At 42.0% G+C, this 18,084-nt stretch overlaps 1 protein-coding gene across 1 annotated transcript in view; it reads right to left on the reverse strand.

The window, feature by feature from the left end:
* The window catches only part of PDE6A (phosphodiesterase 6A), an 87,581-nt gene that overhangs the window by 50,338 nt on the left and 19,159 nt on the right, over positions 1 to 18,084 (reverse strand). The window contains exons 5-6 of the mRNA XM_019026134.4: positions 12,425 to 12,499; positions 5,736 to 5,800 (exon numbers count right to left, since the gene is read on the reverse strand). Coding sequence (XP_018881679.4) covers positions 5,736 to 5,800; positions 12,425 to 12,499 — 140 coding nt within the window. The remainder of the gene's footprint in view (positions 1 to 5,735; positions 5,801 to 12,424; positions 12,500 to 18,084) is intronic.

The raw sequence follows: 18,084 nt of genomic DNA on the forward strand, positions 1-18,084 counted from the left end.
GACAGGGTCTCACTCTGTCACCCAGGCTGGAGTGCAGCAGAGCAAACCTGGCTCACTGCAGCCTCAACCTCCTGGGCTCAAGCAATTCTCCCACCTCAGCCTCACGTGTAGGACTGTAGGCATGTGCCATCACACTCAGACAATTTTTAAAAATTTTTTGTAGAGACAGGGCAACCACTGGCAAGGCTGCTTTGAGCTGGCTATGTTCCTTGCCTGAAGGTCAATGCTTCTGTCAAGGTGGTTTGCTCTACGAGACTCTTTTTTATTCCAGATTATGGAAATTTCCCTTTGGGGCCAGAAGTGGTAGTAGCTCCCCCACTAATAGCACATTCTCTTATGGTTCCCTTCATTCCACACACACCTTTGCAATTTGTCCCTCTGTAAATAAACCCTCACCGAATTATCCTGGTTTGAATGTGACACCTATTTTCAGTTGAGACCCTGACTGATATGGATGGATGCATAGCTCATTACTTTTTCAGCCTTTTTACATTTAAATATGTGCATTTAAGGCTGTAAATTTTACATTAAGCACAATTTCACTGCATCACACAGGTTTTTTATTTTTTACAGAGGCTTTAATATGTAATATTTTCATATCTTTCAGCTCAGAATATTTTCTAATTTCCATTAATTGATTCTTTTATCCATAGGTTGTTTGGTTTCAGAAGGGTATTTCTTAGTTCCCAAGCATATTAAAATTTCCTAATTAGCTTTTTGTTACTGGCTTAGAGCAGTGTTCTATCTATATTTATTAGGTTAAATTCATTAATTGGATTATTCAAATATTCTATATTCTGTTTGTTCATTTTAGTTTGCTCCTTAAGTCAATTAGCAAACATAGATTCATCTATATCTCCTTGTATTTCTGTTAGTTTTTGTTTTATATTTTTTGAGGTCATGTTATGAGGCGCTTGCAAATTTAGAATGGTAATATCTTCCTGTAATATTGAGGTAGATTGACCCCTTTATCATTAAGTGACTCTTTATCTCTACTAACGCTCTTTGGTATGTCTATTTTTCTATGATATTAACATGGTTATACAAGTTTTCTTTTGATTAGCATTTGCATGGTATGTCTTTTTTCAGTCTTTTATGTTCAACCTCTCTGTATTCTTTTTCAGATTAGTCTCCTGTAAACAGGATATAGGATTTTTCATCATATCTTGGGAGTAATCATTGTTGACTAACTTTTGTATGTGCAGAGAAATATTAAATGCTGCCAATTAACCTATAGCGTAATCTATAATGCTTATCACTTGTAATTTTTACTTTATTCAGATCAACATTGCTCTTTTAGCATTTATACACAGATTTTTTATCATATCTCACACTTTTTTCTGTCATTTTGTGCCAGTTAAGACAATTTTTCACTTCAATGCTGAATCATAGCATAATCTCTCTTTAAAATTATTTTACATGGCAATTGAATTCAATGTGAATAGCAACCAGCAATGGTTGCTCAACAATAACTATACTTACAACAATATGAATGGTGGGAAATGAAAATTACAGGGGACCATTGTTTTCAACTAAACTCCTGTAGTAGGGACCCTAACAGATTGAACTAAAAATTAAAATGAAGTCACCTACATCAAATTCCAAGTCACCAAACACTAAATTGCTATCTGACCTTCTGAGAAATCAGGAGAAACAAAAGCTAATTTTCCAAACAAGCCAGTTTCTCTCTTTTTTTTTTTTTTTTTTTGAGACAGGGTCTCACTGTCCCCTAGGCTGGAGTGCAGTGGTGCGATCATGGCTCACTGTAGCCTCCACCTCCCCAGCTCAAGTGATCCTCCTGCCTCAGCCTCCTGAGCAGCTGGGACCACAGGTGTGCACCACCATGCCTGGCTAATTTTTGTATTTTTTTGTGGAGATGGGGTCTTGCCATATTGCCCAGGCTGGTCTCAAAGTCCTGAGCTCAAGGGATCTGCCTACCTTAGCCTCCCAAAGTGCTGGGTGAGCCACTGTGCCCGGCAACAAGCCAGTTTCAACTGGCATGATGATGAAGTTTCCTCTGCTTTAGTCCTTACACACACACAAAGGTAGCCTGAAATAGCTTGATGTTTACTTCTCAGTCATTTTTCTATTGTCCTATTTCCCTGTCCTGCCTTACAAGAAAAGTAGCTTTAAAATGACCACTCTGCTTTTTGTTCTTTGTTCCTATAAAACCAACCCCTTCTGCTCAACTCATTGGAACACTTACTCTATTTTACACAACAAATCATTGCCCAATTCTAGAATCTCAAATAAAGGCATTTGAGATCTGTAGACGAAATTTATTGTAACTTTGTCTTTTGACTATGGTTATGACCGAGTTCACACCTAGGCAATAACAACTTTATCATGTCTGCCATGGCTAACAACAATCACACAATTCTATTTCAGAAATGTCAAAAAGTAGAAAACAGCATCTTAGAATTAATGGAAGGTAATGTATTTCTTTCTTATCCAGGCTGGCAATCTTTGTCATTTAACTGGAACATCTAGTTGATTTATATTTTTTTAAATTATTGGCCATTGCATCAGCTTATGCCTATAATCCGAGCACTTTGGGAGGCTAAGGTGGGAGGATTGCTTGAGCTCAGGAGTTTGAAGAAGCCAGCCTGGGCAACATGGTGAGACCCCATCTCTATTACCAAAAAAAAAAAAAAAATTATTGGCCAGGCATGGTGGCTCACGCCTGTAATCCCAGCACTTTGGGAGGTAGAGGTGAGAGGATCGCTTGAACCCAGAAATTTGAGACCAGCCTGGCAACATAGTGAGACTGTCTCTATAAAACACTAACACACTAATTAAATAAATAAATAAATTCAAATAATTGATATATTTGAATTCGAATTTCACCTTGATATGTACATTTTATTTTCCTACCTGCTCTATGTTCTTCTTTCCTTCTTTCTCTCTCTCTTTTTTAGTGAAAGTGTCTCACTATGTTGCCCAGGCTGGAGTACAGTGGCTATTCACAGGTGCAATCATAGCTCACTGCAGCCTCAAATTCCTATGCTCAAATAATCCTCCTGCCTCAGCCTCCTGATTAGCTGGGGCTACAGACAGTGCATCCACATCCAACATCTATGTTCTTCCTGAACTTTTATTTTGCCTTCCTTTGGTTTGATTGGTCATTTATTTACTATTCAGTTTTCCTCTCTGTTAGTGTGGATGGCATATACTGTGACAACCATTCTGCATGTTTACAGACATTCTGGCTGTCTATCCTGGGAACAAGGTCAGACTGCGTTTCCTAACCACTCAAGTAATGTGTGGCCATGTAACTAGCTTTGGCCAATAAAATGTGAGTATAAGTGCTGTGTGTGTGTCACCTCCTGATGGAGATTTTAAGAGCCAGTGTGTATTTTTCCTCTCTTCTCTGTGGCAAGGTTATTCTATCTTGCAAGGTTCAAAATGGCAGCTGCTTTATCAGCCTTGGCTCCTGCCTGACTACAACCCACCCACCATATCTCCAACCACACCCGCTAGCTGGCAATGCACACATAGTGGGATGATGACATAAATTTTAGTTGTTTATACCACTCAGGTCTCCAGGTCTTGTTATGAAAGCAGAGCCTGGCCTATCTTGGCTGAAACAAAGATTTGTGTCAGAAACAGGGTGCTGCCATAATAAAAAACCTAAAATTAGAAACATAGGTTAGGGACTGGGTGGTAGGCAACAAGATGAGTGTTATCAGAAGCTAGTAGGATGTGATGCTGGTCAAGCAGAGACAAACAGAAAATTGCGACCTGTGACCTTTTAAGAGACAGATAATGAGTTAATAAGATTGTGGCTCTAGAAGCTAGAAAAGGGGCTAGAAAACAGAATTGTTGAAGAGTATGCTTTTGATAAGGTAGAAAAAAAAAAGAGAGATGAACTTTAGAAGATAATAAGGGAATCAGGCTGGGTGCCAGGGCTCACGCCAGTAATCCCAGCACTTTGGGAGGCCAAGGTAGGTGAATCATTTGAGGTCAGGAGTTTGAGACCAGGCTGACCAAGATGGCGAAACCCCATCTCTACTAAAAATACACAAATTAGATGGGTGTGGTGGCGTGTGCCTGTAATCCCAGCTACTTGGGAGGCTGAGGCAGGAGAATCGCTTTAACCCAGGAGGTGGAAGTTGTAGTGAGCTGAGATTCGGCCACTGCACTCCAGCCTGGGAGACAGAGCAGGACTCCATCTTAAAAAAAAAAAAAAAGAGAATAGAATAAGGTAATCAGTCCTTATGCAGGCAGCAATAAAGGAATAGAGATAACCTAGAAATTGAGAAACTTGAGGCAGTTTCTCATCCTCACCAGTAACAGACAACCCTGAGAACTTGTTTATCTGGGTGACGGGATTATTACAGTTTGGTCTGGTGACCAAACTGAATCAGCATGGCCTATCACACCCACTCCTTGAAGATTAAGGTGGCATGCAGTAAATCCCTTCAGTTGGACAAAATTGCTGTGGGGGCTAAGACTAAAGGTGTGGCTCTCCCACGAACCGAATTACAGCCTCAAGGCCTCTGCAATTAAGTTGAGAAAAAGGGCTATGTCTCAGGACAGAACCATGGATGTGGCTTTTAGCACATGGAGAGGATTCAAACAGAGAAGAAGGTAACTAGGTTTTTGAGAAAGGTCTACTGAACAAAAAAGTATAAGCCTGTATTTAAACAGTTTGCAACTGCTCAAATCTTCTAATGGTCACTGAGTCCCAGCTACCTAGATGCAGGACTGAGAGCATTCTTTCCTTTTCTTTTCACTGTCTTCCTTGGTCACACATGAGGGGACATTGAGAATAGGCTTTCTGTGAGGGCTGAGTCAGTTCCTTTGCAGTTTCCTGCTTTTGCTTTGCCTCCTTCAAGTAGCAGAAGAGTAGCACTGCAGAAAACAGTTGAAAATCCCTGATTTCATCCCAGTCTCATTCTATACATGGGACTCTAAGGTCCAGACAAACCACTTACTGGCCCTGGCTGTGAGATTGGGACTCAGAGCACCTGACTCACAATCTGGTCCACTGTAGCCCTCATCAAGGCTCTGGTCAAGTCTTCCCCCTTCTTGGGCCTCACTGCTCACCCTCTGAGTCTCTCTACCATCTCACACTGCCTCCTTCCCACTCTCCCTGCCTCTAACCAACTGTGGGGTCTCATTGGATTTGGTCAGTGTTGATCTTGGAATGAGTATCTTTTGGAAGTTGATAATGTACCTGCAGTTTTCCATGTTTTGAGATGCGTTAAAATAAAAACTATAGGAGGCCCTTGTTTTGGACGAAACTCTGCACTAAGCTCCAACAAACCAAAATAAAAATCAGCGTGGAGTCACCGTGATAACGTTCCACTTCACCAAATCTAAACTAAGTTGTTTTCTGATCCTCTTAGAGATTAGGAGAGAAGTAAAAGCCAATTTCCCAAAAAGTCCTGTTCCAGTCTTTAATAGGCATGATAATGAAGTTCCTCTGCTTTAATCCTTACACCAAAAAAAAAAAAAAAAAGGTAGCAGTAACCTGACATTAATCAGTTATTTTTCTATTGTTCTATCTCCCTGTCCCACCTTATAAGAAAAGTATCTTAAAAATGATTAACATGTTCTTTGATCTTTGCTTGTCTTTCTTCAGCCCTTCTCTGTCTATAAAGTCAACCTTGTCGGAACACTTACGTATTTTATGGAATGAAGTGTTGCCCAATTCCAGAATCACCGATAAAGCCAATTGAGCTCTTTAAGCTAATTTGTTGTCATTTTGTCTTTTGGCAGGTGAAACTTACGGGATGACTTTGATGTCCTCTTTGCCATGCAGGATGTAGTCAATGACCTTGTAAAAGTTAATTTCCTGGCAAAAGAGAGAAAAATTATACTTTTTTTTTTTTTTTTTTTTTGAGACAGTTTCACTTTGTCGCCCAGGCTGGAATGCAATGGCTTGATCTCAGCTCACTGCAACCTCCAACTCCTGCGTTCAAGCTATTCTTCTGCCTCAGCCTCCCGAGTAAATGGGACTACAGGCACGCACCACCATGCCCGGCTAATTATTGTATTTTTAGCAGAGACAGGGTTCCAACTCCTGACCCCATGATCTGCCCACCTCAGCCTCCCGAAGTGCTGGGATTACAGGCGTGAGCCACTGCGCCCAGCCAAAAAATTATACCTTCAAGAGTCAAATAAAAGTTCAACAGGAGTATGTCCCTGAAACCAACTTTGTCCTTTTACCATCGTATGCCCCGTAGTTTTTGTTGTTTTAATAAATTAATGTTTTTATTGATATACAGTAGTTGTACATATTTTGCCCCATGGTTTTCAGGAAGTGCCAAGCCTGGCCATAAACTCCCTCCAAGGATGTGCCTGGGCTGCCTTCTGGTGCTCCCTGTCCTCTGCTGACTCTCAGGATTCAGCGTGCTTCACCTTGGAGACAGCTTACAGTGACCAGGAAGAGGGCTGGGATCTGAGGCTGGGAAGAGGGATAGGAAATCCTCTAAGAGGATCTGAAGGTTGATTGTGTGCAAGTTAATCACGCAAGTTGGGACATTTTTGTCATACCCAAATAAAAGAGAGTTGAGAAGCCAGGGGGCAAAAAAGTACTCAGGACACTAGCATTGCTCCCAGAATGTAATTCTCTGCATGCCTGGCTGCTTACGCTACCTGCTGTGACTTGAAACCAGTTTTATCTGATAGTTGCTGAAACAACCTGCTGCAACTGTAGGACTAATTTTACCCACTGCCATTACTCATCAGTCAAAACTTGCCAGCTCCCCAGACCCTTACTGGTGTCAATGAACTTTCTCAGAGAGCAACATGTAATATTTCTCTTTTTTCTTTTAAACACAGGGTCTTGCTGTGTCACCCAGGCTGGAGTGCAGTGGCACAGTCATGGCTCACTGTAGCCTCGAATTCCTGGGCTCACGTGATCTTCCTGCCTTGGCTTCCCAAAGCACTGGGATGACAGGCATGAGCCACCATGCCCGGCCTCATTTCTCTTTTTTATAAAACCGTCTACCTTCTCTTTTTTCTTTGGACATACTGAAGACTACTTAATCTGCATGTATGCCCCAAATTGCAAGTCTTCCTTTGCCCCAAAACATTAAATATAGAGATTCGTCTCTGCGTTTTAATTTTGACTTTGATAAGTGCAAGAAGAAAGAGATAAAGATGGCTGTCAGAATCTAAGGAGATGGGGAAGTGGTCAGGAGGTTCCCATCCCATTTAAAATCACAGCCAACCAGCCATCCTCCCTGCAGGGTGCATCTCTATGTCATGGCCCCATTTCTCCTTCATGCCTACCACTCAGCTGTTCTCTTTGCTGTGTCGTCACTTCAGACCTACCTTCTCAATCATGTTTCATGCCTCTGAACTAACTCTCTGCCTCTTCCATCTCTCCCGCCTCCTTGCATTGTTAAAATTCCCATTCTCTTAAAGCAGAGCTCTTCAATTACATTACTCTCTAGCATGCAATTGGATGTTGGCATGTGACTCCATTCCCCTAGCTCTCCAGGGGAAATTCTATTACCTTTTTCTTAGGTCCTCTGTATGCCCAAGTGTGATGAGCAACTATTTCACAAATGAGAAAGCTGAGACACAGAGAAAGGAAAGGACTCACTTGTAGCAAGACAGTGAACCAAAATCAGAACCTGGGTCCTTAATTCCCAGCTCAGTGCTTTTCCTCTATGTCACCTAACGTTAACAGCTTAGTGTTTTACTGTTTGCATTACTGTCACCTTGAACAGGGTTGCTCAGAGTGTAATCCCTGGGCCGGTGCCTGTCTTGTGAACTCTTTATTATTCCAGGAGAAGATAAAAACAGAAACTGAGAGTCACTTAGGAAGTTTTGTAACAATTTGACTGAGTTAGATCAGGTCTGTTTAACTGAATAAAAGGGGAAGGAGCTTATATATATATATTTTTGTGTGTGTGTGACGGAGTCTTGCTCTGTCGCCCAGGCCGGAGTACAAGTGCAGTGGCATGATCCAAGTTTATATTTTGTCTGTCTTTATACAATTTTGTTTTTCTAGGAATATATTTTATCATATTTTTAAAAGTAGCAATCAAAACATACTGGAGGCGTGACTCACTCTCTTGAGTGTGCCTGCACTCCCCTTCCTTGAGTGTGTTTTTCACACACTCAAAAAAAAATTGGAAATTTTTTTAAAAAGAAAAACCAAACTGTTCCTTTACTACAGGTATTTTAAGAAGTACCTCCCTAGAGATTTCAGTGCAGATACCTGGGCTCCACCCCAAGCCTCCCGACTCAGAACCTCCACAAAGAGGAATTCCTGAACCAGTTAAAGATGTCTGAAGGTCTGTTTGGTTGACAGGCAATCAGCAATGGTCACCTTCCAACTCATAAGGGAGAGGCTCTGCTGCTCAAAGCCTAGCATTGGCGGCAGCTGCACTGACTGAGTACTTCTAGGAGGCGAGCTCTGGTTAAACAAAAGGCAGAAGCTGAAACCACTCCAATGGCATAGGCTACCCCCCAGGGGGTAGTGAGCTCCCTAAAATAGGAAGCATCCAAGGGGAGACTAGATGAACCCTGAAATACAATAAATAAAATGGAGCTGAGACTAGACCTAGAGTGAGGATTCCTGTTCTAGTTTCAGTCCTACTATGTGTGTTCTCTGGGCCTCAGTTTCTCTGGCTGTAAAATTAGAATGGTGGTGTGTGTTTGCTGCAGCTGTTAAGTAGCAGCTCTCTTTCCCCAGGCAAAGCATGGAAGCTAATTATATGAAACTGTCCTAATGGAATCAGGGCCGGGTATATAGAGTCCCTGCCCCTTTGTTCTCTCTTACTCCCTTTCTTGTCCTCTTCCTTTTCTATTAACTCCTGGTCAAGGCAGCTACTGTGGAACTCTAAGGTTCTAAGGACAATGGGGGAGAAAGGAAATTGTTTTAGAAAATCCATAAAGACCCTCCAAGCTATGATTCTAAGGTTATGATAAGATAGGTAGCAATATCTCTCAAAGATCAAAACAGACATATTATTTGACCCACATGTGGTGATGGATCCTAGAGATATACTCCCAAATGTGGGTAAAAGCATTTTTTGCCCCATCCAGGGGTCTTAGCTAGAGTGCTTTAAAAAGTCTGGAGATGATGTAAGGTCTCTTATTAGGAAAGTAGTTGTACAGTGGACACCACACGTTTCCAGAGCAAGATTGCTGTGCCTGTGCTGAAAGGGAAAGATGACAAAATGTTCAGTTAAGTGGAAAAAGCAAGGCACAAAATAGAATCATAGCATTAGTGCAGAGTGGTGGTGGTGGAATACGTATACTTCTCTGTGGATGTCTGGATATACATAAATGTTCCTGCGAAGAGAGTTTGCTAACAGCAGCTGCTTCACAGGGGCTGACTAGGAGGAAGGTGGCACTTAATTTCGTATGGAGTGAACTTTTCACTGTGCTCATATATTACTTTTCCAACATACAAACCAATTTTCTTTTTTTATATTTTTTATTTTGCTTTATTTTATTAATTTACTTTTTTTGAGCCAGGATCTCATTCTGTCACCCAGGCTGGAGTGCAGTGGCACAATCTTGGCTCACTGGAGCCTCAGTTTCCCAGGCTCAAGCAATCCTCCTATCTTAGCCTCCCAAGTAACTGGTAATACAGGCACGCGTCACCATGCCCGGCTAATTTTTTTTTTTCTTTTCTTTTTTTTAGTTAGAGACAAGGTCTCACTTTGTTGCTTAGGCTGGTCTTGAACTCCTGGCCTTAAGTGATCCTTCTGCCTCAGCCTCCCAAAGTTCTTGGATTATAGGCATGAACCACTGCACCTAGCAAAACAAACTTTCTTAAAAATATTTTTAAATAGTCAAGTTGTACCTTATAAGCAGTTCTAGAAAGCAAAGGTGGCTGCTTTCTAGAACACTTATTTCCTAGGAGATAAGTTTCTGCCTGCGAGGGGGAGGAGGCAGAGTTCCAGGACCTTCTTGACATCTTTGTCTTGCCTTAGGGCCACCTGTCCTTGGGCCTGTGCTGCTCACTGTACTCCCGGCAGGCTCAGGGCTTCCTGGGCCTGGCTGCTGTCCTACCCAGGGATTCCCACGAGGGTCTTTAGAAAGGTTAGAAATGGACATTTCTAGGCCGGGTGCGGTGGCTCGCGCCTGTAATCCTAGCACTTTGGGAGGCGGAGGTGGGCAGAGCACTTGAGGTCAGGAGTCTGAGACCAGCCTGGCCAACATAGTGAAACCTCATCTCTACTAAAAATATAAAAATTAGCCAGACATAATGGTGGGGCACCTGTAATCCCAGCTACTCGGGAATCTGAGGCAGGAGAATTGCTTGAGCCCAGGAGACGGAGGTTGCAGTGAGCTGAGATCATGCCACTGCACTCCAGCCTGGGCAACAGAGTGACAGTCCATCTCAAAAAAAGAAATGGACATTTTTTTGGAATCCCACAGGAGAAAAACTGCGAAGTTTTTCTTTCCCAGAATTAACAAAAAGATCAGTGTGCTTTGGGTAACTAGGCTTTTTCCACACACTGTAGCTCAGTGAAAGTCTTTAAAGCCATATTCATGTACAAATTCACCAGCCTCTGGAAAGTCAAAACTGAGTCATCAAGAGTAACTTTGTTACCTTCTACCTGAGCAGCTGACACAAGGGACTTTGAAAGAGCCACAGATACCCATGGAAATACACCACTTTTTAAAAGACTGCTATTTTTTTTTTCCATGAAGCCTTTTTAGCCTGTATAACTTTTAAATACTTAAAACATACACACACTATTTTATTTTTAAAAGTAGGTGAAGCAAGATGTAGCTGACACTGTGAGGCTTTCGACCTAAGATTCGGGAACATTAATTGGTTGGAATTCAGACAAAAGCTGTATTTCCAAGTGAATGTGGCAGATAAAGCGTGAGAGGGATGTTAGAAGGCAGAGGGAATGTTGAAGGGCCTAATTTAGGCCAGGTGCGGTGGCTCATGCTTGTAATCTCAGCACTTTGGGAGCCCGAGGCAGGAGGATCACTTGAGGCCAGGAGGTCAAGACCAGCCTGGGCAATATAGCAAGACCTCATCTCTATATAAAAAACAAAAACAAATAAAATAAAATGCTGCAATTGGATGAGACCAGAGATCAGAAACTTAAATGCCTAGAGAGGTCTGATAAAAACAAAAATGAAAGCAGGGCACAGATGTACATAAAAGAGAGTGGTGGGGGCCGGGCACAGTGGCTCACACCTGTAATCTCAGCACTGTGGGAGGCCGAGGTGGGCAGATCACCTGAGGTCAGGAGTTCGAGACCAGCCTGGCCAACATGGCAAAACCCCGTCTCTACTAAAAATACGAAAATTAGCCAGGTATGGTGGCAGGTGCCTGTAATCCTAGCTACTCGGGAGGCTGAGGCAGGAGAATCACTTGAATCGGGAGGCAGAGGTTGCAGTGAGCCAAGATCACGCCATTGCACTCCAGCCTGGGTGACAAGAGCAAAACTCCATCTCAAAAAGAGAAAGTGACGGGGACTGTGGCAAACTAGAGAACTCAGGCCACATCCCAAGGAGGTAGCTGCTATTCAGCTCCAATCAAATTTGCCCTGCTGGATTGTGGGTCCAGTATGGATTAATCATCCACCTTTTCAAAAGAAACTGAGAATTCAGGTATTTATGGAAAGACTTTGATTTTTAAGGGTTAGCCGCCAATTTCCCAGCACTTTGGGAGGCCAAGGTAGGAGGATCACCTGAGCACTAGGAGGTCAAGACCAGCCTAGGCAACATACAAAGACCCTATCTGAGAGAGAAAGAGAGAGACAGAGAGAGAGAAGAAAAGAAAGAAAGAAGAAAGAGAGAGAAAGAAGAAAGAAAGAAAGAAAGAAAGAAAGAAAGAAAGAAAGAAAGAAAGAAAGAGAAAAAGAAAGAAAATAGAAAACCTACGTAGCCAAGCAAGTGTATCTATCAGCTGGAATTGGCTTTCTGGCTACCAATTTGTACATTATAGACTAGATATGAAGGTTTTCTAAGCTCATATTGTCTATAACTCTAAATTCCTGCAAGGTGAAGCCTTGAGTAGGTTGCTTGACCTTTCTGGGTCTCTTTCCACAGCTGTGAAATGAGTATGTTGGTCCCTGTTTGGTCTACCCCGCAAGGTTACTGTGAAACCCCAATAAGATATTAAACACTTAGCTTCTTGTTAGTATAGTGCTTAGAAAGAAAGAAAGAAAAAGGAAGGAAGGAAAGCAGGAAGGCAGGAAGGAAGGAAGGAAGGAAGACCACTTTGCAAATGTTAGGGATGTTAGGGCATGACAATTATGAGGAATTATTGTTGTTTTTTTTTTTTTATTTTTTTTCTCTCTGTTGTTTTATTTTACTTTTAGCACCTGTCTGCTATTGAATATGAGGGATTATTCTAACTTCAAAGGAGACAACCCAACGTAAAGACAAATACCTCTATGCTAAAAAAAAAAATCCTTTAACAGGGTTTACTGTGCCTTGCATTTGAATATATTAAATCATAATGAAAAGGTCAGAGAGAACGTACTCTTCCATCCGGAGTCCTGGGACCAGAGTAAGGTGGAACTTCACCCATCAGAACCGGCCACACATCAAAAAATTCCTAGGAATGAAAAAAACAATAATTACATGTTTTGAAAAGAGATCAAGGAAAGGAGATTAAGACGTCCCACCTACACGAGTCAGCTAACACTGAAATTTAGAAAGTGAGAAGAACTCAGTGAAACCTAAACTTGGAAAGGCAGTAAGACTCACTACAGTTAGAAAATAGTCACATTTGCCCTTCAAAATATTGATGAACTGGCCTGTCTAGTCATTAGCCAAAAACATGGGAGCTGAACTGGGGCACCCTCAGTGTTACTGGACATGAGAGGGAAAGTAGGGTCTTTACGGCTAAGAAATTTACCTTAAGACCATGCTAATATGTGCTCAAAGATTTAGCGAAAACAATGTCCCAAGCAGTATCATTTATAGTAGTGAAAAATTAGAGACAATCTAAGTGCCCAAGAAGAAAGGACTTATTAAATCAATTATGGTACATCTATTAACAATGATGTTACAGATGTGCGTGTGCTGATTGAAAAGATGATACACTGATAAGTGAAAAATGTGAGAGGCCAAAAAGAATATATCATGTGACCCTAATGTTCAATTATATATAGAAAATGTCATGAATACATTTACAACAAATTATTATTATTATTATTATTATTATTATTACTATTATTTTGGAGACAGGGTCTCGCTCTGTTGCCCAGGCTGGAGTGCAGTGGCTCCATCTCAGCTCACTGCAACCTCCACCTCCTGGGTTCTAGCAATTCTCCTGGCTCAGCCTCCCAAGTAGCTGGGATTACAGGTGTGTGCCACCACATCCGGCTAATTTTTATATTTTTAGTAGAGATGGGGTTTCACCATATTGGCCAGGCTAGTCTCGAACTCCAGACCTCAGGTGATCCATCTGCCTCAGCCTCCCAAAGTGCTGGGATTACAGGCATTAGCCACCATGCCTGGCCCACAACAAAGTATTAACAAGTGATTTTCTCTGAGTGATTGGAATCAGACTGCAATTTATTTGGAAATTTTTCATAATAAACTTTATTGCTTTTGTAATCAGGAAAAAATATTTTTCACAAATAAGAAAGAAAAAAATGATATCAAATATGGACAATAGACCTATATCTTGGATCCAATAAGAAAGGCTGACACCTGTAAGAGAAGTGGCTGCTAAAGCAAAATACACAGGTGCCTTAGCCTGAGGTTATCTCTGTTCTTCCAGTTTCCGTGTAATAATTTGAGCTCCTACAAAACAAACTGCAACCTCAGTAGGCAAACAAACCAAAACCCAATTTAGGAGTATATTACTGTAACAAATGGTCGAGTTTCAACCAATCACAGGCAGACCAATTGATTAGACCATGTCCAAATCAGACAAATGCCCTATTGTAACTAATCATGTTATTTCTATACTTTACTTCCATGTTCAGCTATGAAAGCTCACTGGCCTTGCTGTGCAGCAGAGCTCTTTGAACCTCTTCTGGTTTTGAAGGTTGCCCAATTCATGAGTTGTTCGTTGCTCAAATAAACTCTGTTGAATTTGTTTTGTCTAAAAGTGGCCAAGGTCGGGCGCAGTGGCTCACACCTATAATCCCAGCCCTTTGGGAGGCCGAGGCGGGTGGATCACTGGAGCCCAGGAGTTTGACACCAGCCTGAGCAACATGGCAAAACCCCGTCTCTACCAAAAATACAAAAATTAGCTGGGCGTGGTGGTGTGTGCCTGTAATCCCAGCTTCTCAGGAGGCTGAGGCAGGAGAATCATTTGAACCCGGGAGGGGGAGGTTGCAGTGAGCTGAGATTGCACCACTGCCCTCCAGCCTGGGTGACAGAGTGAGACTCTGTCTCAAATAAATAACATAACATAACATAAAACATAACATAACAACACTAAATAAAAGTGGCCAAGACACAGGCAGAGGGAAGAGGAAAAAGAGCCAGCAAAGGAGCTGCACAGTCATGAAGCCTCAGGAGAGGCCAACTGAGAACCACACAGGCTCTTCCCCACTACTTCTTCATGGTTTCCTTTGCCCGTAGAGCAGCAAAGCTTGTGTGGGGTCAAGTCTGGGCCTGACAGAGGGGCTTCCATCCTCCAGTGCCCTTTCTGTTCATTCATCTGTTACTATACAGGGACAAACCGTGATCTATTAGCACTGGGTTACTGTGGGTAGGATGCCAAGCCCTCCTCGTTCCTCTCATTTGAACATGTTTGTCATGGTCTGCTTATTCTAATATCATCCAGAGAAGCAGAAGGGAAGCCACATGAAATGCAGAGTCCATGTTTTTGCCCTTCTCCCCAGTTGAGCTCTTTTTCTAGACTACAAACAACAGGAAGAAATTTAATTCTAGGTGAACATTTAGAAAACAATTTTAATTCTAGGCAAAATATAACCAGGCCCTACCTGAGCCCCACAACCTGCTGACTGCTAGTTATACACAGGCGAATAAGGCACAGTTTGTATCCTGGAAGAACTTATTGTCTCATGAAGAAGATAACTAATAGTGAGGTAAATGAGGCAAGAACCAAAACAGTGCTGGAAAGAGGATAAATGCTAGAGGAGCCCAGAAGAAGAACAAATATATTGGCCTGACACCTCATGTGGGCCAAACACTGAGTGGCTCCAAAGATTGTCCCAAGGAGAAGAGAAGTTGTCAAACAAGGGGTTGTACGGCCAGCGTTGTCTTTAGTTATAAGAATATTTAGAAATAGATATATATATATATTTAGTTATAAGAATATTTAGAAATAATTTTTAATGTCTAGCAATAGGGGAAAGGATAAATTAATTACGGTATATTTATACTACTCAAATGAATGAAATAAATCCATATGGACTACAAAACAAAGAGAGAGCATTCCTACTTCTGTTCATGATGACTAGTTTGTTTCAGACCAATCCTCCAACTGGAACAATTACACCATCTGGACTGTGTGTATGTGTATGAACATTTATTTATGTGAAGGACTTATATAGCCGGCAAGGCAGCAGGGAGTTAGTGGGCCAAAATCCCAGAGAGAGGGGAAACCCAGAGATGTAAACCTGACCCTTGATTCGACCTTTCCTTTTGACCCACTTGTTGATACCAAAGATGCTGTGAGCAGCTAAGAAGCTGAGCCAAGCTTACGGAAGACTCACTGGGCGAGGAGGACAAAATTGGAATTCAGAGCCTGCCAAGGAGGAGAGACCCTTGAAAACACCCTAGGCTGGGATCCTCACGCCGCAAGAAGTAAAAGTGAACCAGAAGCAAACCAGGCCTCATGAAGACTGAAGACCAGCTTCACATCAGTTCAATTCCTGAATGGATTGAGGTTCTCTGCCTTTACCCCAACTGCTTGCCAGAAGTAAAACCATCCCCTTTGGAGGAAGATAACATGTTTCCATACATGTCTCTAGTCTTCAAACAAAAATAATAAAGCATGTAACAGACAATTCACGGAAAAATCTAGAGGGGAAACAGATCACAGAAATAGGTCCATAGAAGATGCCTATAAATATTATAGCTTTCAGACAGAGACTCAAAAATAACTGTGATTATGTCCAAGAATAAAGTACAAAACAGAGAACTTTAGCAGAGAACTGGAAACTACAAAAACAGAATGAGTTGGAAATTCTAAAATTGAAAAATACCTAAAGTTAAAAACTCAATAGTTTAACAGTCAATTAGACACTGTTGAAGAGAGAGTTAGCCAGGCAGTGGCTCACGTCTGTAATACCAGCACTTTGGGAGGCCAAGACAGGCAGATCACTTGAGGTCAGGAGTTCGAGACCAGCCTGGCCAATATGACGAAACCCCATCTGTGCTAAAAACACAAAAATTAGCTGAGCATGGTGGCCTGCACTCATAGTCCCAGCTTCTCAGGGGGCTGAGGCATGAGAATCGCTTGAACTCGGGAGGCGGAGGTTGCAGTGAGCCAAGATCATGCCACTGCAATCCAGCATGGGTGACAGAATGAGACTCTGTCTCAAAAAAAAAAAAAAAAAAAAAAAAGAGTTAGTAATTAATAGAAGATGGATCAGAAGAAATATTCAAACTAAAGCACAAAAAACGAAACGATGAAAAACACATAAAGAAGTATAAGAGACACAAACCATGGTGAAAAAGTCTAACATATAATAATAATAAACTTAGAGGTCTTTTCATTACCAGATATCATGATATTTTATAAACATACTGAAATTAAGACAGGATAGTATTGCAGAAGAATAGGTAAATATACCAATGGAGGCTAGGCATGGTGGCTCACACCTGTAATCCTAGCACTTTGGGAGGCCAAGGTGGGCAGATTACTTGAGATCAGGAGTTCGAGGCCAACCTGGCCAATATGGTGAAACCCTATCTGTACTAAAAATACACAAATTAGCTGGGCATGGTGGCACGTGTCTGTAATCCCATCTATTCGGGAGACCGAGGCAGGAAAATTGCTTGAACCTGGGAGTTGGAGGTTGCAGTGAGCCAAAATCGCACCACTGCGCTCCACGCTGGGCAAAAGAGTGAGATATCTGTCTTGAAAAAAAAATTAATTAAAAAATACATATATATATACCAATGGAACAAAATAGAGAATCCAGAAACAGACCCATACATATATGGACACTTTGTTGATAATAAAGGTATGATAGGGAAGGATGATCTTTTCACTAGAAGAGTAGCGAAAGAATGGTCTTTTCAATAAACAGTGCTGGGCCAATTGGATGCTTGTATGGAAAAATTAATACTCACCTTACTTCACACTAAACATAAAAAAGCTCCAGGTAGATTGTAGAGCTATATGTGAAAGTTAAAACAATAAAGCTTTTAGAATTTGACATATGTAAATGTCTCTACAATCTTAGATCCAGGAAAGATTTCCTCATTACAGCACAAGAATCAATGACTATAAAGGAAAAGATTGATAAATTGAACTACATTATCATTCAGAACTTATATTCATAAAAACACACCATTAAGAGAATGAAAGCACGGGCCAGGTGCAGTGGCCCACGCCTATAATCCCAGCACTTTGGGAGACTGAGGTGGGTGGATCACGAGGTCAGGAGTTCAAGGCCAGCCTGGCCAACATAGTAAAACCCTGTCTCTACTAAAAATACAAAAATTAGCTGGGTGTGGTGGTGGGCGCCTGTAATCCCAGCTACTTGGGAGGCTGAGGCTAGAGAATTGCTTGAACCTGGGAGGCAGAGATTGCAATGAGCTGAGATCGTGCCATTGCACTCCAGCCTGGGCAACAAGAGCGAAACTCCGTCTCCAAAAAAAAAAAAAGAGAGAGAGAGAATGAAAACACCGAGTGGGAGAATACAGTCATGCGTCACTTAATGGCGGGGATATGCTCCGGGAAATGTGTGTTTCTTTGGGCAATTTTGTCATTGTGTGAACACTGCAGAGTGCACTTGCATCACCCCAGATTGTATAGCCTACTACACACCTAAACATAGCTAAACATAAAAAACACAGTAAAGCCCTCTCCCTCTCCCTCTCCCTCTCCCTCTCCCTCTCCCCTCTCCACGGACTCCCTCTCCCTCTCTTTCCATGGTCTCCCTCTGATGCCGAGCCGAAGCTGGACTGTACTGCTGCCATCTCGGCTCACTGCAACCTCCCTGCCTGATTCTCCTGCCTCAGCCTGCCGAGTGCCTGCGATTG

Source organism: Gorilla gorilla, chromosome 4 (genome assembly GCF_029281585.2).
Source record: "Gorilla gorilla gorilla isolate KB3781 chromosome 4, NHGRI_mGorGor1-v2.1_pri, whole genome shotgun sequence".
NCBI classification, from domain to species: domain Eukaryota; kingdom Metazoa; phylum Chordata; class Mammalia; order Primates; family Hominidae; genus Gorilla; species Gorilla gorilla.